At 46.5% G+C, this 25,654-nt stretch overlaps 2 protein-coding genes across 4 annotated transcripts in view; one reads left to right on the top strand and one right to left on the bottom strand.

The window, feature by feature from the left end:
• slc9a1a (solute carrier family 9 member A1a) overlaps positions 1-3,063 on the bottom strand; it is a 30,057-nt gene extending 26,994 nt beyond the window's left edge. For both annotated transcript variants that reach the window (XM_058083428.1, XM_058083427.1), the window contains exon 1: positions 1,983-3,063. In XM_058083428.1, the coding sequence (XP_057939411.1) occupies positions 1,983-2,274 (292 nt within the window). In that variant the 5' untranslated portion in view covers positions 2,275-3,063. The remainder of the gene's footprint in view (positions 1-1,982) is intronic.
• fam110d (family with sequence similarity 110 member D) lies at positions 1,961-24,243 on the top strand. 2 transcript variants are annotated; one of them, XM_058083433.1, is made up of 3 exons: positions 1,961-3,086; positions 5,587-5,632; positions 20,440-24,243. In XM_058083433.1, the coding sequence occupies exon 3, from the start codon at positions 20,906-20,908 to the stop codon at positions 22,175-22,177; it is 1,272 nt and encodes a 423-aa protein (XP_057939416.1). In that variant the 5' UTR covers positions 1,961-3,086; positions 5,587-5,632; positions 20,440-20,905; the 3' UTR covers positions 22,178-24,243. The 2 variants fall into 2 exon arrangements, with proteins under 2 accessions (XP_057939416.1, XP_057939414.1); XM_058083431.1 differs by lacking the exons at positions 1,961-3,086; positions 5,587-5,632 and adding an exon at positions 10,895-11,117.
• The last annotated feature ends 1,411 nt before the right edge of the window (positions 24,244-25,654 follow it).

Genomic DNA, 25,654 nt, shown 5'->3' with positions numbered 1-25,654 from the left:
GAAGCAGCCACATCCAATTACTGGCATCCCAGCTCCAGCCTTCCCGGGTTAATGGGAGACTCATGGTCGCCGCCCGTCGGTCTGCAAACCCCCCTGGGGTCTTTAGCACCTCCCACTTGACCTCGTCTGTCTGAAGTAGAAATACAATGACAGCAGCATCGGATATTCCCGAGGCCAGGGCTTTGTTTTGGTCAGGATGTTGGTCCTATTTTTCAAAATGGAGTCCATGTTTGGGCCGCATGCTTGCGTGGGGTTTCTCCAGGTACTACGGTTTCCTCCCACATTGTAAAAACATGTTAGCTTCATTGGTGACTCTGAATGGTCCGTGGGTAGGAATACGAGTGTGAATGCCTGTTTGTCAATATGTGCCCTCTGGGATAGGCTCCAGCATCCGTGACCCCAGTGAGTTTAATGGGTATTGATTTCCACCCAGATTGTATGAAACCGTACGGGCAATTAGGCTTGTGGGGCCCTAGGATCTCTGAGGTAACAGAATTGCGGAGCAAATCGACCAATAGAAGGAAATGTCCTGTTAAATGGGCAATCTGGCAGAAATGGACATAATGGGAATAAATGCTGACCGTGTGGGGGAAGCATTTCCCTGGCGGACCGCTGTATCCTGGTGGAAATTGAACGCTGGCAGAGGTTGCCCAAAACACTTCAACACTTCCCATCTCCTCTTCTGGACCAGTGTGAATGGAAGCTAGCAGGTTAGCTTATTTTACCCTGTTAGCTTTCCTTTGCTAGTATGTGTGTGTGTGTGTGTGTGTGTGTGTGGAGAGGATGACATCCCATTGGAGGAGTTAGCCAAGCTCCACCCCTTACATACAATGATGTTTGATATCAATAATATCAGGATTTTTGCAGTTAAATGACATTTTATTTACTGTACTCACGATGCTGGTAAAGTGCAAAAGTTGAAAAAATAGAAATGACAAGAAAAAATGAAATTAGGGGTTGACCAAGATACTGTATATAAGTAAATAAGTATATAAGTATTCGGCTGGCATCTCATCATCGGTGTCGTTACGCTTGCATCATCACCTAAGCTCATTTCCTGTACGCTTCTTGTCGCTAATTGAAAGGGAAGGCCGCCAACGTGTCGCCCTCCATCCTGGTGCAGACGGCACCGTGCTGCTGGGTCCTGGCTGTGACAGGAAGTAGTAGGAACCAGTCACAAGTCAGCTGATGGCAAAGCATCCTGACAGGACCATCACAGCCTCTTCAAAGCCAACAAGGCGGCCTTCTGGTTGCGACACGCTTCCTCGCTTAGAAGTGAGATAGCAATTCTCTGGGATGATGTTTCTTTTTTATGCTTACTCCCCTTGTCTTTTTATTATTATTATTATTATTATTATTATTATTATTATTATTATTATTATTATTCTGACTCTTTAAAGAAACCTCCAAAGGTCTTTCCTCCATGGAAGGTCCTGGAAGGACAGTTGAGGGGGACCTCACTTACGCCACATTCACGCACGGAATAAAGACAATCAATGTGATCGCTCCTCCGGCGAGCTGATGAGGCTAACCGCTAACAGCGGTGCACCACGGGGGTCAAAGGGCAGCGTTTGTTTGCGATGCAAGTCAACAAGTAAAACATAAAACAGCACGTTAGCGTGACTCCGGAAGGCTGGAATTGCTTCTTTTCAGCTGCTTCAGGAGGTGGAACTGTTAGCATTGCACCATTCCTCCCTCTGCATCATGTGCTTGTGACTCAACAGTAAAGCACTCTATTGATTTTGGAGGTTTGGTACTATTGACTGAAAGTACAATAGCCTTGCAGTACCATGCAGTAGAAGTCTACATTTTACTATCAGCCTTCCATCACTAAGGAGTACATGAGTGTAAAACTATTTAATAAGCCTGACCAGGTGTAGCCAGGGTGGGTAAGGAGCTCACCTTTTACCTGAAGTGGGTTAGGGTTAGGGTTAGGGTTAGGGTTAAGGTTAGGGTTAGGGTTAGGGTTAGGACCATCTCACCTAATTTCATGAGAGAAGCCAGCAGGACCCACAGGGAGATCTCGAAGGGGGTCTGGATGTGTTCGTACTCGAAGCTGAGCACCGGGAAGGGCTTCTTGGTGAAGTTGTGCCTCTCCTCCGGCACGGCGTGGACGTCCGAGTCGTGTCGGTGGCCGACATCCGGCGAGCTGGCGGCGCCCAGGGGCAGCACGGAGCCCTCCAGGAGCACCAGGAGGACCAGCAAGAGGAGCCCGCGCTCCGGCAAGCCGCTGCCGAAGCCGCCCGGCTGCCGAGAGCCTCTTCGCGGCGGCATGGCTGGAGGAGGTGGAAACGCCTTAAAGTTCAAGGAAGTTGGGCGGCCTGTCGGTTCGAACTTCGCCGCACGAACCGAGCGAGTGTTGAAGCGTGGGACCGCCGAGAAGGCGTCCGGACCCGGACCCAGGAAGGTGAGCTAGCCGCTGCGGAGCGTCTTGCTAGCCAGGTGAGCGACGAGGCCGAGGAAGGAAGCAGGAAACGTCAAGATAATTAATAGTCGCTCATAAACTAGGAGAGCCACAACGTCGCTGCTGGACGAAAAACTCCACCGGTTCCTTTTCCGGAGCTTTTACAAGTTTACTCTGCGACCGTCGATGTCCTCCCGGGGGAAATGTGTCATTGCTGATGCGGGAGACGAGCGACGGTCAGCGGCATCCCCTCGACGCCGCTCGGTCCCTTCCCAGTGGCCGGTAAAGTGTCTCCACGGGCGGCGTCGCTCACAATCTGACCTTGAAGAGGAGCCACGCCACAACGCGGCCGCATTTTGTGCGTCGCCGAACTTTCTTCAAAGCGAGGTTTCAGCCGTCAGTGTCCGTCTGCGTGTGCGGTAATTCCGCCCCGGAGGAGGAGGATGAGGACGGGACCTTGGCGGGGGTCAGCTCGGGGAGGGACAGCCCGGGTGGAGGCGTTCCGCCTCGGCTTCGGGAGGCTTCTTTCCTGGCTTGTCGAGCCAGGTCGGCCCGACTCGGTGCTGCTTCGCCTTCAACCTTCAAAATGCGAAGCCTTTCGCGGACGTTTGGTGGATGGGAGGAGGAGGCTGGAGGGCGGAGGACGTCGGCCGTCAAACAGTGACACCTACCGGCATGGAGGGTAAGATGACCGCCGTGCAGCCTGCTGTGTGGGGTGGGTGATACTACGGTAAATACGCTAAGTGGGGCTGGGCGATACTGCGAATGTTGATGTCGAATTGATGCCAAGTACTAGTACTAGTACTAGTACGGGACCAGTACAAACGACACCCATCATTTTTTTTTTTACTTGAACATTTGTCAAGGTCATTGATTGAGTTTGATTGAGTACCATATGTACTTTATGTAGGTGATACTTATATACTAGGTGATGTATACCTGCTATGTACTGTATGTAGGTGATATATACACGTACCCTGCTATGTACTGTATGTATGTGATATATATACATACCTGCTATGTACTATATGTACCTGGTGTGGTGTCCAGGGTGTAGTAAAGTATGCAGTACTGTCTTTGGTCAGTATAAGAGGGTTCCATTTCCCAGGGAGTCTTTCGTGTTGCCCGAGCTGGTCCCTCATGACGAAGGTCAGCGTTTGAACCATCAAGCATCCCGAGGACTTGAAATGTGCTAAAAGCCCCCCTGGGTGTTGCATTTCTTGAACGTCTGCCTGAGGACATCTTGTGCTGATTGGGGAGTAAGTCCAGCATCGGTATTGGTGGTGGCTGGCATGGGAACGGGGGTGCATACGTTTAGGGAATTATTTCACGTTGGGGGGGGGTGGGGGTGGGGATCTGGATGCGGACAGAAGAACCAGCAGAGGTCACCGCGGGTCGTGTGGAATATAGCGTAGCGATGCTGGATGACTCAAGGAGACTTTTGTTTGGCTCGGCCGTGGGAGCGGCCTCCCGAGACGTGACGGAGCTTCCTTAACATGACTCGGCACTTTTGTTGAAGGACGAGGCAGAGAGCTTTCCTTCTTTGGGATGCCGTAGAGGACGGGGGCCCATCAGGGGCGGCCCTTCTGCAACATTCCTTTTATTAGGACATCAGCTTTCGTTGGCCTTTACGCTTCAAGACCGCAACGACCCCGGAGAGCGTACTTCCTGTCCGCAGATGGCTTCACACTCTTTTAGCCAACTTAGCGAACATCAGAAGAGCAAATAAACCTGTTTGTGTGTCACAGGAAATGTGTACCCTAGTGGTGGGCGGACAGGAAGTGATGTCAGGGGTGCAACATAAATAAATATGCATCATTCTTAGCTAAGACTCGAAACGAAAGAGAGAGGACACGATGCTCGCACCGCCATGTAGCGAGGGATGACTCTAGCGCTAAAATATTGTTTATTGTATTAAATGCTAGCATCAACTTCCTTCCTTTCTCATGTTTGCTGATGCCATAATTTACTCGTGTGTAATTCCATGGTTATCATCACCCCAAGGTCTGTGCCGTGCCGGACCTCCAGGCCAGTACAGCTCCTTTGGCATTTGGCATCAGGCCAACAGGAGATGATGCTGATGCTGCCACAAACATCGGCGTGCTGTCACAGATCAAGTTCACGTCCTGGTGCCAGGAGGCGTTTAGTCACTGTTTGTTTTTAGACGCTGGATTAATCGTAAATCTGACAGCAGGGCGTTGATCTCGCCGCCCGTCCAAAGCCTGAAGTTAATGACAGCAGGCTTCATGTTGCCAGCCATCTTAAAAGCGGCCTCCACATTGCACCTGTTGAGGTTCTAAAGCTCCATCCGTTTGGCAACACCCAACCAAGATCAAGTATGGATGGATGGATGTACTGTATGTATGAACCATATGTATGTATGAACCACATGTACACATATATGAATGTATATATGTACCTTATGTACAGATATAGCGCCCTCCAGTGTAATTGTGGTTCCAGTGTTCTAGTACCAGTCATGGTGCATGTACATAAAGCTACCAGAAGGCGGCGCTGTCATTCTACAAATACAAGTGTGACTATTGAGTGTAGTAAAATACTGCATTATTCCATCAAATATACATTAGGTGTTGCTATAGTTGGTATAGATGGCTTCATTAGTCCCACCCACTGATTCTCTGGTGTGTGATTGACACATTCATTTCATTTCCTCATGCTGGAGGCCACGGTTGGCCACTGGCGTCGCTTTCTGTTGCTAACTTTCCCATCTTCATTCGGTGATGTTATCTTCTGAATACGCTGTTTAACATTATTAGAGCACTCAAGACAGGACATAACACCCCTATAGTCATCTTGACACTCCCATTACCCCATATAGCAGACATAATCAGAGGAAATAACAGCATGACATGTTAGCAGTTCCTTGTAGTTTTTTTTTCAGTACAGCGTACTTCCTTTTGGCGTTAAATGTGAGCCAACATGGTAGACAGAATTAGAGTAAGGAAGCCATTGAAGCTCCCGCTGGAGCGCTGTCACAGTAATATAACAGTATAGCGAGGGAGCGATAATCAAACGGCCACGTTGCGAGGTGTTTCTGTTTTCTTGTGGTGTGAGCCCCCCCCCCCCCCCAGCCCCCCCAGACTTTGCTTGTTTTATTGGTGCTGACTAAACGCTTACGGCCTCCTTTTCAAGTTCTAAATGTGCCTTCATCTTTCTTTCAGGTGGTGCCAGATGTGACCCGGGCACCGCTGCTTTCATGGCCATGAGGTAAGCGTTATGGTTGGCCCTGGGGGGCCTTAGAGAGGGGCTACGTGGAACACCTCGGACTCAAACCTGTGTGTCTGGCAGACAGAAGAAGCATCTGTACGATGGAAGCAGAAACTGACCTTTCATTTTTAGCAAAGGCCTCGTGGCTCGCACCTCAAACTCTCTTTCACCTACCCACCTACCACCTTGTGTACCTACCTACCACCTAGTGTACCTACCCACCTACCGTCTAGTGTACCTACCTACCACCTAGTGTACCTACCTACCACCTAGTGTACCTACCTACCACCTAGTGTACCTACCCACCTACCGTCTAGTGTACCTACCTACCACCTAGTGTACCTACCCACCTACCACCTAGTGTACCCACCTACCACCTAGTGTACCTACCCACCTACCACCTAGTGTACCCACCTACCACCTCATGTACCTACATATTACATATTACATATTACATATTACATTACAAGTGTGAATAGATGACTAGATGCTAGTGACATAATCAACATAACCAACATGGCCGCCGCGTTCCCACACTGGTTGGTGTTGTTCTTGCCAAAATGAGGCGGCGCCCGGCTGAGCGGCGTGGCTATCATTTCCACGATGATGAGAGCTTCCCTCCGCCGGTCTCCGTATTCGTACCGTGGAGCGCACACGCCCACTTCGCCACCAAGCGAAGCTCTGTCCTTGTTTACGTTGCTAAATTTACCACCAGGCCCTTCACTCTCTTTAATCTTCCAGACTTCCTTCGGAGTCCCGTGCTGCTCCGTGTTTGTGACGACTCCATCCCGCACGTTGCTGCCAAGCAGGAGGGAACCTCTGTGATTACCGCTTCTATAAAAAACACAGAATGAACCCACAAAACAACATTTTCAGCTCAGGGAATGATCAAAATATCCCTCGTCATAAAACATGGCGGCTGCTGTTCTACACCAGCAGCACATTTAGTTCCAGAATAGTCTCCTACGTGTCAGACCGTGTCCAGCAACCCCTCTTTGGCAGGACACGCCTTCATCCAGTACGCTCAAAGATCCTCTATTTAACAGGACCGTGCAAAACGTGACTCAAAGATCCTCTATATTACAGGAATATGAAAAAGGCCAGTCAAAGATCCTTTATATGACAGGACCACTACTACTACAAAAATGCCAGTCAAAGATCCTTTATATGACAGGACCGCTACTACTACAAAAATGCGAGTCAAAGATCCTTTATATGACAGGACCGCTACTACTACAAAAATGCCAGTCAAAGATCCTTTATATGACAGGACCGCTACTACTACAAAAATGCGAGTCAAAGATCCTTTATATGACAGGACCGCTACTACTACAAAAATGCGAGTCAAAGATCCTTTATATGACAGGACCGCTACTACTACAAAAATGCGAGTCAAAGATCCTTTATATGACAGGACCGCTACTACTACAAAAATGCGAGTCAAAGATCCTTTATATGACAGGACCGCTACTACGACAAAAATGCGAGTCAAAGATCCTTTATATGACAGGACCGCTACTACTACAAAAATGCAAGTCAAAGATCCTTTATATGACAGGACCGCTACTACTACAAAAATGCGAGTCAAAGATCCTTTATATGACAGAAGTTTACAGCAAAAATGTCAGTCAAAGATCCTCTATACAACAGGAGCATTTTTTACTGGAAAAACGCTTGTCAAAGATTGTTTACAAGACAGTACCTGACTGCCCAAAAAGCTAGTCAAAGATCCTCTATATGACAGGAGCATTTGGACTGTAACAAGCGAGCCAGAGCCTGTGATGTGATATGACATCATCATCATCGTCATCATCCTGCGGGGTCAGAGGTTACAGGGGGGGCCGGGAGAGGCCCCCCTTCTTCCACCCCAAACTCCTCCAAGCAGGCCGAGTGTCCAAAATGTGCATGCCAAGCGTAGTGTGTTCCGTGTTTGCCAGCTCCGCCCTCCGGTGTCGGAGAATGTCAAGAGACGGCGGGGGCGGCGGGGGGCGTCTAGGCGGTAAGTCAGCGTGGACGATGATGTGACAGGACAGGTTTTTACAGCATTGGGGGCATGCATTTAAATACTGCATTACAGCAGTGGGGCTGACTCCTCCCTCATGGAAGCCCCGCCCCAACCCTGAAATGCCCCGCCTCCATCCCTTGATCAACGCAGAGCCTCAGTTGACCTGATGGACTATCTAGCGCTCCCGTGGCTGCACACGGACAAGCTGGGGGGGGGCGCCATCGTCATAACACATCAGGCGGGGGGGCTTTATGATTAGCGGGCTTCTCTCCTGTTTCCCGCATATTTCGGCTTCCTCCTGTAAAGTGAGTTTTCCCGATAGCGCCTCGGACCACAAACGGCCCCGGACCGTGCTTTGGACACCATCTGCATGACAGCTGTGGACCTACCAAAGTGTGGTAGTTGCACGGCGTGGGGGCACGCTGAGGTTCCCCGTATAGCCGGAGCCGGTGTGTCTGCCAATCACAGCTCACGCTGTGGGTTGCCCCCCCCACCCCCAGGGAAGGTTGCCCGGGTCCACGGTTGGCTAATTGGGGGCACGCGTGCTTCCTGCAGTAGATCAAAGTGCCGAGCCAATCAGAGCTCAAGTTGGGATAAAGCTTGGCTTGAGCGCCAAGGGCTGTGGGCAACGTGTCTTTCATTAAGGGAGGGGGTGGCAGCGGGGGTAAGTCCACCCCCCTGCCTCCCTGCCCCCCTTATTGAAACTTCACAGGGTTTCAAAATGAGGAGCACCTCTCTGCCAGGAAATGTTTGCCACAAAAGCAGCCAAAGAAGAGGCTCAGCGACGTTAGCATAGCTACAGTGTTAGCATAGCTACTGTGCTAACATAGCTACAGTGCTAACATAGCTACAGCGCTGAAAAGGAGGCTGTAAGATGCATTACACAGCTTGATGGATCAAGTCCTACGTCACAAAAGAGGAGACAACAATAGACCACACCCCCTGATCCGAACCCCCATCCAAACCATTTTCACGTCAGCAGCAGACCATCTTCACGTCATTGACAATCTTTGGCTGGCCACTGACCCGGCGTCTTCCAGCGTGTGTTTGTGTTTTCCTAGCAGCCTCTAAAAGCAACACTTCTCCTTCTCCAGATGGCCATGGCGGACAAAAGGCGTCGTCAGCGGGGACAGGGGTCAAAGGTCGGCACGGAGGCTGAAATAAACAGACGGGAGCAAATGTCTCCTGTGAGGGGGACACTGAAATATGAAATCCTGGAAAGACAAATGATCCGTTCCAGGGTCAAACTGTGGCCGTAAGTGCAACTATGTCTAAGTGTGCACTTGTGCACTAAAAAGGACCCAGTGTAAGAATATGGAAGTGTACACTTATGCACTAAAAAGGACCCAGTGTAAGAATATGTAAGTGTACACTTATGCACTAAAAAGGACCCAGTGTAAGAATATGTAAGTGTACACTTGTGCACTAAAAAGGACCCAATGTTAGAATAGGGAAGTGTACACTTATGCACTAAAAAGGACCCAGTGTAAGAATATGTAAGTATACACTTATGCACTAAAAAAGACCCAGTGTAAGAATATGTAAATATACACTTATGCACTAAAAATGACCCGGTGTAAGAATATGTAAATATACACTTATGCACTAAAAAGGACCCAGTGTAAGAATATATAAGTATACACTTGTGCACTAACAGGGACCCGGTGTAAGAATATGTAAGTGTACACTTATGCACTAAAAAGTACCCAGTGTAAGAATATGTAAGTATACACTTATGCACTAAAAAGGACCCAGTGTAAAAATATGTAAGTGTACACTTATGCACTAAAAAGTACCCAGTGTAAGAATATGTAAGTGTACACTTATGTACTAAAAAGGACCCAGTGTAAGAATAGGGAAGTGTACACGTGTGCAGTAAAAAGAACGGTGGGGTGAGGTGGGGTGAGGTGGGGTGAGAGGTCACGGCAGCAGATCGTGTGGCTCCAGTCTGGCGTGACGCGGCTTTTAGACGAGCAGGAAGTTCTATTCTGAGACGCGTGGCTCCTCTACGCTTTCCTAGCGCTCCATCAGCAAGGCTTCTTAGGGGGGCGGGGGGGGGTGATAGCGCCACAGAAGGCTAGCAACCATAGAAAAGACTGTCCTGGATGCTCAGTACAATATGGCTACAGCTCATACGATGATCTAATCTATATTTCACCGTGCCGCCTCGTGTACACCGACGGGACGGAGGGTGACGGATGTGCAGGGAAGAAAAAAAACAAGTGAGAGTCGTTCAGTTAGACAATCAGGAAGAAACCAAGTGAGAGTCGTTCAGTTAGACAATCAGAAAAAAAGTGAGATTCGTTCAGTGAGACAATCAGGAGAGATCAATCCAATCAATCATGTGAGCCGTTCTACTTTCTTTTCTAATCTGTGATTGGTTTACAAGTCAACGATAGATTAGCATTAATCAATCAATCAATCATGAAGCAAGTCAAACTAGTCCTCTTCATCAATCATCATCATCATAAAAACAGCAGTCTTCCTGTCATATAGAGGATCTTTTTGCAGTAGATGCCTACAAACAGCCATGCTCCTTTTACAGTACACAGAGGCTCTTAAAGGGGAAGTGCACTTTCTTTGGAATTGCTAAACACTACCCTAACTTATTTCCTAGGCCCCTTTAAGGCTAGATTTGGTTTGCAGTAGGAGTGCTCTTGTTATATAGAGGATCTTTGGCTAGCGGAGTGGAGTTTGACTAGTAGGTGCTCCTCTCATTTAGAGGATCTTGGACTAGTGTTGACATTGACGAGTATAAATGTGTATTTTACTCAATGGCTGACATGTTTGTTGTCATAAAAAGGTGGAGCACAGCCTGGCTTTGACTTTTGGAACTACACAGTATTATTGGATGTACAGTATACGCTCTATGCAGTATTATTGGATGTACAGTATACAGTCTATGTAGTATTATTGGATGTACAGTATACGCTTTATGCAGTATTATTGGATGTACAGTGTACAGTCTATGTAGTATTATTGGATGTACAGTATACGCTCTATGTAGTATTATTGGATGTACAGTATACAGTCTATGTAGTATTATTGGATGTACAGTATACAGTCTATGTAGTATTATTGGATGTACAGTATACAGTCTATGTAGTATTATTTTTGTATAAAGTCACGAGGAGGAAGCCATGCTAAAGTTAGCATTGGCGGTGATGATGATGATGATGATGGTCAAACCAAGTGATAGTGCTCCATGGGGGGGTGTCATATTTACCTTACACCCCGCCCCTCTCCCTAAACCCCACCCCCTGGCTACACGTGGGAGTCACTTTTACACACGTACCTGCCCAACCCCCCCACTCTCTCTCTCTCTCTCTCTCTCTCTCTCTGTGTATGAGTACTTCATGTGCTCCAAGTACTTCATGTGCTTCACTACAGAGGAGTCCACGCACGACCACGCAATGCGAGCGAGTAGCTGGCTTTTCACGGTGGTTTCCCAAAAGGACAGGATTAAAAAGCCAACAAAAGGTAAGCATTGTTCTTATTTGGCGGTGCTGCGTTCACTGACCGGACGTTTGCTCGTATCGTAAGCTTTGAAAGTCAACATTGGAGGAGAAAGTGGAAAGTCAGCTGCGACGATGAGACGATTCTTCATCACAGCGTCTCACCATGATTACATTGACAAATGCTGTCATCTACGGTCTTCTACCTCTTCTCGTACCTGTAGAGATGTTCCTAGGGTGCTCCATGGTACCTATAGTTCTTCTCGTACCTGTAGAGATGTTCCTAAGGTGCTTCATGGTACCTATAGTTCTTCTCGTACCTGTAGAGATGTTCCTAAGGTTCACCATGGTACCTATAGTTCTTCTCATACCTGTAGAGATGTTCCTAAAGTGCTTCATGGTGCCTATAGTTCTTCTCGTACCTGTAGAGATGTTCCTGAGGTGCTTCAAGGTACCTATAGTTCTTCTCGTACCTGTAGAGATGTTCCTAAGGCACTTCATGGTACCTATAGTTCTTCTCGTACCTGTAGAGATGTTCCTAAGGTGCTTCATGGTGCCTATAGTTCTTCTCGTACCTGTAGAGATGTTCCTGAGGTGCTTCATGGTACCTATAGTTCTTCTCGTACCTGTAGAGATGTTCCTAAGGTGCTTCATGGTACCTGTAGTTCTTCTCGTACCTGTAGAGATGTTCCTAAGGTGCTTCAAGGTACCTATAGTTCTTCTCGTACCTGTAGAAATGTTCCTAGGGTTCACCATGGTGCCTATAGTTCTTCTCGTACCTGTAGAGATGTTCCTGAGGTGCTTCATGGTACCTATAGTTCTTCTCGTACCTGTAGAAATGTTCCTAAGGTGCTTCATGGTGCCTATAGTTCTTCTCGTACCTGTAGAGATGTTCCTAAGGTTCACCATGGTACCTATAGTTCTTCTCATACCTGTAGAGATGTTCCTAAAGTGCTTCATGGTGCCTATAGTTCTTCTCGTACCTGTAGAGATGTTCCTAAGGTGCTTCATGGTACCTATAGTTCTTCTCGTACCTGTAGAGATGTTCCTAAGGTTCACCATGGTACCTATAGTTCTTCTCGTACCTGTAGAGATGTTCCTAAGGTGCTTCATGGTACCTATAGTTCTTCTCGTACCTGTAGAGATGTTCCTGAGGTGCTTCATGGTACCTATAGTTCTTCTCGTACCTGTAGAGATGTTCCTAAGGCGCTTCATGGTACAAAGGTTCTCCTAGCTATCTCCTGCTGTCCAGCATTGAATCCATTCCAACCTTCTTTCCAGGAGGAAATGCTAGAAATAGAAATCATCCATTCCAGGGTGAAATTGTGACGTTTACGTCGTACATGTTGGTGTTGTTTCAAATGATGGAGGACACATACAGTATGGTGATGCCAAGGTACTAGGTAGGATGGAGGACATACGGTATAGTGATGACTAGGTACTAGGTAGGATGGAGGACATACGGTATAGTGATGACTAGGTACTAGGTAGGATGGAGGACATACGGAATAGTGATGACTAGGTACTAGGTAGGATGGAGGACATATAGTGATGACTAGGTACTAGGTAGGATGGAGGACATACGGTATAGTGATGACTAGGTACTAGGTAGGATGGAGGACATACGGTATAGTGATGACTAGGTACTAGGTAGGATGGAGGACATACGGTATAGTGATGTCAAGGTACTAGGTAGGATGGAGGACATACGGTATAGTGATGACTAGGTACTAGGTAGGATGGAGGACATACGGAATAGTGATGACTAGGTACTAGGTAGGATGGAGGACATACGGAATAGTGATGACTAGGTACTAGGTAGGATGGAGGACATACGGTATAGTGATGACTAGGTACTAGGTAGGATGGAGGACATACGGTATAGTGATGTCAAGGTACTAGGTAGGATGGAGGACATACGGAATAGTGATGACTAGGTACTAGGTAGGATGGAGGACATATAGTGATTACTAGTGTACTAGGTAGCTAATCATGGCTAGCTATGCTGCTCTACACGGACTAAAAGAAGTGAGAGTCTGTACACGGACTACTCTAAAGCTGGTCTGTAGAGAAGACATGCGCTACGTAATAAAGTCCTGGGTAGTCAAGTCCTGTCAATCTTCCATGAGTCCCGTCTTGCCAACCTGTCGGCCATGACAGATTGTTTGGCTGACTTTCCCGCCCTGACTCATGCGCGGGTGCGTCAGCGTCGCAGCGTTGGCACGTCTGATGTTGTTAACCCCGCCGGCGTTCAAAGCAGCAGACCTCCTCCTCCTGTTGGAGCCGGCGTCCGTGCCCTGAGGGCCCCCCCCCCCCGATGTGATTGGACCTCCCGATTAAGCGTCCTTCCCTGTTTTTAAAAGTGATGGTGGCGTTTGCAGATGTGTTGCATCTTGTTATGGCGGGAAGTTTGTCATTAGAGGGGAAACATGCCCCCCCCGTCCCCCCATGATGACATCACCCATGGCGCTTTGAGACACGATGATGAGGTGTTGCTCCTGCGGCCTTGTTGTTGCCGCTCCTGCTTCCCTGGGAACTTCCTGGTGGGAGCGCTGCAGGAAGTGCTGAGTCACTACTAGCAAGACCAAGCGGGGGCGTCCAGAGTCAAAGATATTTGGGTATTATCAGAACCAAAACACCAAATAAACACCAATAGATTCATTGGTTCCAGACACCACCTTTGTTTAGAAATGGAAGCATCAAAAACCCATTCATGGCCTTCTTAATACACTGTTTAACATGATTAGAGCCCTCCAGACATGAAATAACACCCCTATAGTCACCTTTACACCCCTATTACCCAATATAGACATAAGAGAAAGATGCATCCTGCATCAAAAACCCTTTCATAGCCTTCTTAATACACTGTTTAATTATGATTAGAGCCCTCCAGACATGAAATAACACCCCTATAGTAACCTTTACACCCCTATTACCCAATATAGACATAAGAGAAAGACGCATCCTACATCAAAAACCCATTCATGGCCTTCTTAATACACTGTTTAACATGATTAGAGCCCTCCAGACATGAAATAACACCCCTATAGTCACCTTTACACCCCTACTACCCAATATAGACATAAGAGAAAGACGCATCCTGCATCAAAAACCCTTTCATAGCCTTCCTAATACACTGTTTAACATGATTAGAGCCCTCCAGACATGAAATAACACCCCTATAGTAACCTTTACACCCCTATTACCCAATATAGACATAAGAGAAAGACGCATCCTGCATCAAAAACCCATTCATGGCCTTCTTAATACACTGTTTAACATGATTAGAGCCCTCCAGACATGAAATAACACCCCTATAGTCACCTTTACACCCCTATTACCCAATATAGACATAAGAGAAAGACGCATCCTGCATCAAAAACCCTTTCATAGCCTTCTTAATACACTGTTTAATTATGATTAGAGCCCTCCAGACATGAAATAACACCCCTATAGTCACCTTTACACCCCATTACCCAATATAGACATAAGAGAAAGACGCATCCTGCATCAAAAAAACATTTCATGGCCTTCTTAATACACTGTTTAATTATGATTAGAGCCCTCCAGACATGAAATAACACCCCTATAGTCACCTTTACACCCCTATTACCCAATATAAACATAAGAGAAAGACGCATCCAGCATCAAAAACCCTTTCATGGCCTTCTTAATACACGGTTTAATTATGATTAGAGCCCTCCAGACATGAAATAACACCCCTATAGTAACCTTTACACCCCTATTACCCAATATAGACATAAGAGAAAGACGCATCCAGCATCAAAAACCCTTTCATAGCCTTCTTAATACACTGTTTAATTATGATTAGAGCCCTCCAGACATGAAATAACACCCCTATAGTAACCTTTACACCCCTATTACCCAATATAGACATAAGAGAAAGACGCATCCTGCATCAAAAACCCATTCATGGCCTTCTTAATACACTGTTTAATTATGATTAGAGCCCTCCAGACATGAAATAACACCCCTATAGTCACCTTTACACCCCTATTACCCAATATAGACATAAGAGAAAGACGCATCCTGCATCAAAAACCCATTCATGGCCTTCTTAATACACTGTTTAACATGATTAGAGCCCTCCAGACATGAAATAACACCCCTATAGTAACCTTTACACCCCTATTACCCAATATAGACATAAGAGAAAGACGCATCCTGCATCAAAAACCCATTCATGGCCTTCTTAATACACTGTTTAACAAGATTAGAGCCCTCCAGACATGAAATAACACCCCTATAGTCACCTTTACACCCCTATTACCCAATATAGACATAAGAGAAAGACGCATCCTGCATAAAAAACCCTTTCATAGCCTTCTTAATACACGGTTTAATTATGATTAGAGCCCTCCAGACATGAAATAACACCCCTATAGTCACCTTTACACCCCTATTACCCAATATAGACATAAGAGAAAGACGCATCCTGCATCAAAAACCCATTCATGGCCTTCTTAATACACTGTTTAATTATGATTAGAGCCCTCCAGACATGAAATAACACCCCTATAGTAACCTTTACACCCCTATTACCCAATATAGACATAAGAGAAAGATGCATCCAGCATCAAAAACCCTTTCATGGCCTTTTTAATACACTGTTTAACACGATTAGAGCCCTCCAGACATGAAATAACACCCCTATAGTAACCTTTACACCCCTATTACCCAATATAAACATAAGAGAAAGACGCATCCTGCATCAAAAACCCATTCATGGCCTTCTTAATACACTGTTTAATTATGATTAGAGCCCTCCAGACATGAAATAACACCCCTATAGTCACCTTTACACCCCTATTACCCAATATAGACATAAGAGAAAGACGCATCCTGCATCAAAAACCCATTCATGGCCTTCTTAATACACTGTTTAACATGATTAGAGCCCTCCAGACATGAAATAACACCCCTATAGTAACCTTTACACCCCTATTACCCAATATAAACATAAGAGAAAGACGCATCCAGCATCAAAAACCCTTTCATAGCCTTCTTAATACACTGTTTAATTATGATTAGAGCCCTCCAGACATGAAATAACACCCCTATAGTAACCTTTACACCCCTATTACCCAATATAGACATAAGAGAAAGATGCATCCAGCATCAAAAACCCTTTCATGGCCTTCTTAATACACGGTTTAATTATGATTAGAGCCCTCCAGACATGAAATAACACCCCTATAGCCAATATAGGAAACATAAAAAGAACCATGTTTACAATCTCTGTTCCCTGCATGTTTGGAGTTTGGGTCTTTCTTCCAAAATCCGGCCCAACGTCTCCATGTATCTTTGAATGCCACGCCTGGGTGGGCTGTCATGGCGGGTCTCGTCACGTTCCCGAGCCTCGCAGCCGCTGGGTTGCATCAGCGGCCTGCGTGGACTCGGAACAACATCTTTTATTTACGCCGGCCTCCATCATTCCCAAAGCCGAGCTGAAGGAAATCCGTCTGGAGGCTCGACGTCTCCTCGCCGCCGTCACATCCTCCTAATTGTTCAGCCGCTCGGTCGCATCCCATCAGGCTCACGGCACGCCGCTCCGCTCAGGCGTGAGGGCGACGGCGGCCACGCATGGCACGCTCTCTCTTTCCGGGCTCCTCCGCCAACGCTGATGTTTGATTCCGTCTGCGGGGAAGCGTGTCGGCCGGCTTTTGGCCATCATTGGCACTGATTGTTCTAGACATTTTCTATGCCGCTTAATCCTCAATGGGGCCATGGGGGTGCTGGAGCCTACCCCAGCTGACTATATTCAGCTGACTCAGCTATTTTTTTTTTGGGGGGGGGTTCCAGTGAGCCCCCCTTATCTTATCTTATCTTATCCTCCCGTCTGCAGCCGCCTGACGTCTTTATCCGTGTGTTGATGGCCTTTGAATGACAAAAGCTGCCATGTTGTCCATTCTGGTGTTGGATGGGGGGGGGGGCATGAATACAGACAGTCATTAGCAACCATTAGCTACCATTACTTCTACACACACACGGGGGGGGGGGGTAGTAGTAGTCGGTGTCTTTGGCATTGTAGTGCCGCCATGTTGTCTTTTGCCCCTCCCTGACTAATGAGGCAGAGCGGGGGGGGCGGGGGGGGGGGGGGGGGCGTTGTTGTGGTCCATTGATAGTGTAAACAAAGACCATGAGTCTCTCTCTGGAAGTCGGAGGCATCATCCTGGGGGGGGGGGGCTTTCAGACAGGAATGCTCTGCTGTTCTTTAGGGACAAAAATTGCTTGTCAAAGATCCTCTATTGGAGGATGATTGCATGTCGTCAGGTAAACGCTTCAAAGGTTCCAAGGTGGTCCTCCTAAGAATCCATCAAGTTCTTATCTGGTGTTGACGTCCTGCTGATCCCAGGCCAGATGATGAAGTCCTTTCCTTCACTGGTCTTCCACCCCACCGTACAAGATCCTGGACTAGACAGGAGGACTCTGCTGCTTTGGAGGATCAGCATACAAGATCCTTCATAGGTGTTCTTAATGTAGAAATGTGGGTCAAAGATGGTAGTGGGGGGCGGGGGGGCAAGATGGCCGCACAGGAAGAGAGGAGGAAGGCTTTTGTTTTCACGTCCATGCGATGGAAGAACATTCTCAGCAGAAGATGCTAGCTACTCATTAAGAGCAAATGACCGTCTTGGGCTGGGGGGGGGGGGGGGTGTGAACTTTAAACCCAGCTTGCAAACTTCAGCTCAACTTGCCTTGTGTCTTCATCTGCCCCCCCCCCCCCCCCCCCTTTCATCAGGATGGAGGAGGCGTCCGAGGCTGAGCTTCTTCCTCCTTTATGGCGTCCACACCTGTTGTTGTGTTAGCTTTCCTGCTCCTAGGACATCTGGAAAAGCGGAGCGGCGTCCACGCCTCCACGCCGCCACGCCACCACGCTGCGTTGCATCCTCCGTGCTACGTTTATAGCAGCGCTGGTGGCGGAGGTCAAGGGTCACGTGAACACAATCAGGGTGCCTACACCAGCTAGATGCTTTCCATGTGAAAACATTCAGTGGGACGCACTCTGATGTTCTCTAAAGCACACGTATGGACCCGTATGCCAACATAGATATATACTCTATAGATATACGTATATATGCAGTACATTAGGGATACTTTTGGCCTGTATCACCATATCAAAATGAAATTGACTGTGAAATACTACTTGTCTCTAATTGTAAAGCACATGTTAGTTGGGGCTGCACGGTGGTTGAGTGGTTAGCATACATGCCACACAGCTAGGAGACCCGAGTTCGATTCCACTCGTATCCCCCCCTCAATTACAAAAACATGCTAGGTTAATTGGCCACTCCAAATTGTCCATAGGTATGAATGTGAGTGTGAATGGTTGTTTGTCTATATGTGCCCTGGGATTGGCTGGCCACCAGTCCAGGGTGGACCCCGCCTCTCCCCTGGGATAGGCTCCAGCACCCTTGTGAGGATAGGCAGTAGAAAATAAATGTATTTGTTGTTTCTCATATTACAACCTCCCCCAAAAGGTTTCTTCAATATTTCAACTCTACGTTACTCAAATGTTATTTTTCCTTATAATATTGACATGAAATAACACCCCTATAGTAACCTTTATACCCCTATTACCCAATATAGACATAAGAGAAAGATGCATCCAGCATCAAAAACCCTTTCATAGCCTTCTTAATACACTGTTTAACATGATTAGAGCCCTCCAGACATGAAATAACACCCCTATAGTAACCTTTACACCCCTATTACCCAATATAGACATAAGAAAAAGACGCATCCTGCATCAAAAACCCATTCATGGCCTTCTTAATACACTGTTTAACATGATTAGAGCCCTCCAGACATGAAATAACACCCCTATAGTAACCTTTACACCCCTATTACCCAATATAGACATAAGAGAAAGACGCATCCAGCATCAAAAACCCTTTCATGGCCTTCTTAATACACTGTTTAATTATGATTAGAGCCCTCCAGACATGAAATAACACCCCTATAGTAACCTTTACACCCCTATTACCCAATATAGACATAAGAGAAAGACGCATCCAGCATCAAAAACCCTTTCATGGCCTTCTTAATACACTGTTTAACATGATTAGAGCCCTCCAGACATGAAATAACACCCCTATAGTCACCTTTACACCCCTATTACCCAATATAGACATAAGAGAAAGATGCATCCTGCATCAAAAACCCTTTCATGGCCTTCTTAATACACTGTTTAACATGATTAGAGCCCTCCAGACATGAAATAACACCCCTATAGTAACCTTTACACCCCTATTACCCAATATAGACATAAGAGAAAGACGCATCCTGCATCAAAAACCCATTCATGGCCTTCTTAATACACTGTTTAACATGATTAGAGCCCTCCAGACATGAAATAACACCCCTATAGTAACCTTTACACCCCTATTACCCAATATAGACATAAGAGAAAGATGCATCCTGCATCAAAAACCCATTCATGGCCTTCTTAATACACGGTTTAATTATGATTAGAGCCCTCCAGACATGAAATAACACCCCTATAGTCACCTTTACACCCCTATTACCCAATATAGACATAAGAGAAAGATGCATCCTGCATCAAAAACCCTTTCATGGCCTTCTTAATACACTGTTTAACATGATTAGAGCCCTCCAGACATGAAATAACACCCCTATAGCCAATATAGGAAACATAAAAAGAACCATGTTTACAATCTCTGTTCCCTGCATGTTTGGAGTTTGGGTCTTTCTTCCAAAATCCGGCCCAACGTCTCCATCTATCTTTGAATGCCACGCCTATTGTGAGTAAAATTACCGCCCCCCCCCAAACTACTTGAACTTTTCAACTGGTATATCTGGTTGGGATTTTTCGCTGTTCTGTTAGATGATATTTGGAGAATGTGCCTGGGGGCCAATAAAACTGATCATAAATCAGCTCCAGGCCGCCCTTTGGATACCGCTGGTCTAAGTATACGATAACAGGAAGTTGTATCGCTGGGTCACAGGTGAATAATACTACTTTTTGTGTATGATGATAGATATTTTTATCGTTGATCCGGTTGGTTATTAATCATACCTGATCAGCAACAGTAGCTAGTACTGTTGTGTATACTGTACAGAGTATACTGTAGGAGTATGTACAGTATGTATCTATGCATACATCCATAAAGAAATGTGGTACATTGCATTGCTGCCTGCTGAGGACATGCCCCCCCCCCCCCAACCATGCACCCCCCCCTTGTAGCTTTAAATAAAGTACAAAGTTGTGTCGCCTGCCGTCTGCTCTCAGCTTGTAAACTAAAACTTTGACTCTGTCCCTCCCCCACCCCTCCCCCATCCCCCCCCCCACCCAACCCCCCACCCAGGGTCCACACACAGGTGAGACCAGAGCGAGGACCCCGTCTGTCCATGGGACGTGTCAAGTGCCCTCGGCTACTAAAAAGGTTGCTTTGAGAGGATCGCCGGAGCAGAGGAGCAGAGAAACGGAGGAGAAAAAGTGGGGGAGGACAAAGACTCTGAAAGGGAGCACCCTGCCTGCTATTTCGGCTCCTCTGTGGGCAGGGAGCGTCTCATTTGGGAATGACGGAAAAGGACTTCTCCTAAGGTCTGTGTAAACCCTGGATATCAATTAGCTCCAAGATTCCCCTGGAAAGAGCCTGCAGAGGGTCTACACCCAACATCTACTGTGGTTTCCTGAACTGCCACCTCCTTCGTAGCTCACATCTTCCTGGAGGAGGAATGAAGCTTTTTTAGCGTCGGATCCGCAACAGCACCCTGTGGAACGCCGGCAGAGGAGCAAGTTTCATCTTTGTCCGATTCGGTTAAATCAGCATGAAGCCGTTAACGCCCGCCGGGTCCCCGTCCCCTCTGAGGCTCCTCAACAAAGGCCCCGCCTACCTGCGGCGGCAGATAGACGGCGGGGGCCACGGACGCTCCGCCAGCGCCGTGGAGAGACTGGAAGCGGACAAAGCCAAATATGTCAAGAGCCAGCAGGTGATGAACACCAAACAGGAACCCGTGCTGGCACCCTGCACCACGCCGCCACCGCCGCCCCGCAGAGCCTTCAACGTCCCCGGCGGGTTCAGCCCTCAGCTCCCCCTGCGTGGTTTATCTCCTCTGTCTGGGTCCTTCACCTCAAGGGACGACAATGAAAACGAAGACTCCAGAAAAGAGAACCGACGAGCTTCCGTTGATGTCGAGGCTCACAACAGGACCAACGGAAACAACGGAAAGCCTCCTTGCCCCAGGACGCCTGGACCGAACCCCTTGGTGGCCCCACACAGTGCCCCCGTCCTGAGGAGGAGCACGGGCAAACGCATGCTGAGGCCCGACTCGCTCGTCATTTACCGGCAGAAGAAGGAGTGCAAGAGCTCCAACGGTTCTGGTGTCGGGGAACACACCAGCATGGACCTGAAGAGTTCCAGCTTTGTCCGCCGCCTCTTCCAGGTCTCCATGAGGGACAGGAGCCATGCAGGAGAAGGAAAAGTCCACCACATGATCATCGGTGAGGAGAAAGCAGACTCTCGCATGTCATGGACTAACGATAAGGATACCACCGATGGTGGACCGGGCAGCAGGAGGTCCAGTAAGACAGACCAAGAACATAGTCCAGGATCTCTGCCCAGTCCTGGGTTTAGTTGTACTACTGATGAGACCAGTGATGGATTTAGCAAAGGTACCACTGATGCAGACCATCTCAACGATGACAAGGACCCGTGGAGACGGGCGTCCCCCCCGCCGGCACGCAGGACTAAGCTGCATGGCTCCACGTCGGATCTCCGCTGCTCCTTGGATTTGTCAGACCAGGAGCATTTCTTTGACTTTTGCGGACTGGATTTTGACATGGTAGAGCGCCTGGGGAGGGAGAACTTCCTCTCGGGCGCCAGCTCCACGGACACGCTCTCCCTGGCACTGCGCAGCGTCCAAGGCGGATCAGAACCCAGCGAGTTCTCCCGACACTCGGGCGACGGGCTGTTCGAGGAGGAGCTGGCCGACCAGCCGCCCACCGGGGTGTCCATCATCGAGAGGAACGCTCGGGTCATCAAGTGGCTCTACGGCTGTAAGAACGCTGCTCGGGAAGGACCCAAAGAGTCCACCGTTTGACTCTGACGGAAGAGGACAGTCTTTGGAGGGTCTCGGCCTGTTTTAGTGGTGTCCTGTCCCCAAACAGAACTGGATTCTGAAGCATTCCTTGGGGCCACATGGTTGTAGACCACTAAAAACCACTAAGCTAGTTTCCTGTCAACTGGAAAAGCGTCAAGTGAACCGTGAGTACCTCAATGCCCCAGTTTAGTTTGTTTAACCCCTTAAACCTAAACCTAAGCCTGCGGGGCGCCCCCATGGGGTTCTTAATGCACTGAAGTGGACTCAGAGAGACGAGCTATACCGAAGCTTTTTTTTAATACACTGTCAATAATAACCGTCAATCAAAAATTGCTTGCATGGTGACGGGTCTTGGCCTGAAGGTCATTCCTGGTTTTTCAGTTGTTGGCTCCAAAAGATCAACAAGACTTTGGTGAAACTTGGAGCTTAGCCTTCCTCTTGTGTTAGCGTTCTGGTATCATCGCTCATGTTAACGGCTCGGTTTTGACCCGTGTATTCAATCAGATATAAAATACAATAAATCAATAAAAACAATAAATTACCATCACATTTGGTTATCTTCTTAGGATTCCTCATCCATGAAAATGTTGCTTTTAATACTTCTGGGGTGGGCATGGAGGACTTTTTTTGTCACCATACCCCTCCATTTCTTTTTCCAATTTCACTTATGATTTCAGTTGTGGCTCAAAATATTGCTTTATATATTCATATTATTAGAACCGGGTCCAAACCCACCCTAACAATACAGTGGTCATCATTTCAACCAGACCATTTTAAAATGTAGGAAAAATTATATTTTTGGTTTTATGGTAATGGTAATGGTAATGTAATGGTAATGCTAATGCTAATGCTAATGGTAATGGTAATGGTAATGGTAATGGTAATAGTAATGGTAATGGTTTGATTTAATTTGAACATGCATCAGATTCCAATTGAGTGCTTCCCATAATCAGTTCCCAGTTCCACATGTCCAAAAGGAGTAGGAAGAAGCAAAGCTTATTAAATCCTACCCCTCCATCTGGTACTTTTACAATCGCTAACTGTTACATTTGTTCACTTCCTGCTTTCCATAATACAGTTTAAGGTTTTTTTTTGTTTTTTTTTTGTTTTGTTTATTAAATAATGTACGTACCTCGTATCTGGTACTGGGTGATATGAGCATCCAATGCCATAATGTGTACCATAGTGCGTGTCAATATAGTGATATATATAGCACATCATGACTGGTTCAAGACTCTTCATCCTTGGATTTAGCAAACATCAACTGCTTGTATTGTTTCTTGAATTGGCTCATCGTTAGCTCGGCTAGCATAACGTAGTAACGTAGTTATTTTGTTGAAATAGTTTCCTGAAAGTCAAAAAGCCTTGATGCCATAAACAAATATTACGTGATTCTTTTTATGTATTAAAATGTAAAACGGGTGGGTGCCAACCCTAACACAAGAGGAAGGTTAATTAAAGATACCTGAGCCCAGCAGCTGCTCCGTGATGGGATGGATGGTTGGATGGATGGATGGATGGATGGAGTAAAGCGGCGGCAAAGCCAGGAGCTTCACATGTTGAACCATCACAGATCCTACCTGGCTTCATCCATCACAGACTCAGCACTATCTCCACCAAAGGTCGCCTGTGCCGGGGAATCCAAAGCGGGGGTCTCGGGAGGTATGCGGGGGTTAGACTGAGAGTCTGGTACGTGACCATCACTGAACCCGATAGAATGCTTGCGGTGTTCATCATCTCCATGGAATCTTGTTGGACTACGTCTCCCGTCAAAAGTCCTTCCTTGTTGTTTCCCAGATGTTTTAGAGTCAGACGCCATGTTACCCCAACATATTTGTGTCTGATGTCCACGGCAATAAATGCTAGTAATCACAGACTTGGAGTGTTGTCTCTAGTTTGACGTGGAATACTACAATAATACTACAATAATACTACAATAATACTACAATAATACTACAATAATACGACTGGGGGGTCTAGTTGTAAGCCCCGGGGGAAAGCAGTGGTAAGGTATTTACACTATGTATCAGGGGTGGGCAAACTACGGCCCGGGGGCCACATCCGGCCCGCCCAGTGTTTGAATACGGCCCGCCCAATCTTTCCAAAGTATTTCATTTAAAGTCAACATACAACCTGGCATCATGGCCTGAGCCAACCTTTTGATGGTTTTATCAATTTCGTTGTTTGACATGGTCTGTTGTTTACAAAGTGCTCCTGAAAAAAGGGACACAAGCACATAATAATAATAAAAATTAAAATAATAATTATTATATTATTATTATAACTATTATGATTATTATATTTATTATATTAATGCTAATTATTATATTAATTATATATAATAATATTGTTATATTTGCATATTTTTACATAATAATAATATAATAATTATTATTTTAATTTTATTTTAATTATAATATTTTATTATTTTTAAAATATTTAAATATAAATAATTATAATTTTTATATTATTATTTTATTTATTATTTTATATTATTTTATATTATATAATTATAAAATAATAAATAATAATAGCAGATTGCATGACAATTTTACAGATACAATAATACCAGGTGGACTGTTACATGTAAAATATATAGTCTGCCCCCCCCCCCCCCCGGAAATTTTGTTATATCAATGCGGCCCACGAGTCAAAAAGTTTGCCCACCCCTGCTATGTATGCTTTACCATGTCAAAGTACTAGGACTGGTACTCAGTTATGTACACGCAGTACAACAATCAGTACATTGGAAGAAGATTGGTGTAGTCGTCCCTCGTTTACTGTGGTTAATTGCCTCCAGATGCGACCGTGATAAATACGTTAAATGGAATGTTTGAAGTTCCAGCATAGAAAAGCTGCTTGACTCCATGAAGACGTGGAAGCCGAGACATTGTTTCATCTGGAACCTCACACACACTCAACAGGGGCCCCAGGAGCACCCAAAAACGGCATAAAATGCCAGGGTTTGAATTTGGTGATTTTTGACAAAAAACGTGTGTTGTTTTTTTTTTTTTTTTTTTCAACTTGCTGCTAATACACTTTTCTGGTAAAAAAAAAAAAAAAAAAAAAAACACGGGAAACCTCACACACACTCAACAGGGCCCCCAGGAGCACCCAAAAATGGCATAAAACGCCAAAATTTTAGGGCATCAATTTTTACCAAAAACGTAAGGGGTTAGTATGCGAAGGTGAAGGTCAACGTGTGCGGACGGGAGGAGAAGCAGGAGAAGAAAGGAACCTTTGTGATCCAAACAATCAACACGTGTTCCCAGCCTGGTCAGGTTTAGGGACAGCTAAGAACACATCCCATAACCCCCCCGTGGGATGACGATGGAGATGTCCGTCTGGCCGAGCGGGGGTACCAGCTGTGACTTCCTGTTTTAGGTCCATTGGATGGTTGAAACATTTGCTGGTGTTTTGGTGTGAGCTTCGTGCTTTCATGAAATAAACACAGCAGCTAGCAGGAGAAGCCTTCCC

The sequence above is a fragment of the Doryrhamphus excisus genome, chromosome 10 (assembly GCF_030265055.1).
Source record: "Doryrhamphus excisus isolate RoL2022-K1 chromosome 10, RoL_Dexc_1.0, whole genome shotgun sequence".
In the NCBI taxonomy this organism is placed as follows: Eukaryota; Metazoa; Chordata; class Actinopteri; order Syngnathiformes; family Syngnathidae; genus Doryrhamphus; species Doryrhamphus excisus.
This window is presented reverse-complemented; position numbering and strand designations above follow the sequence as displayed.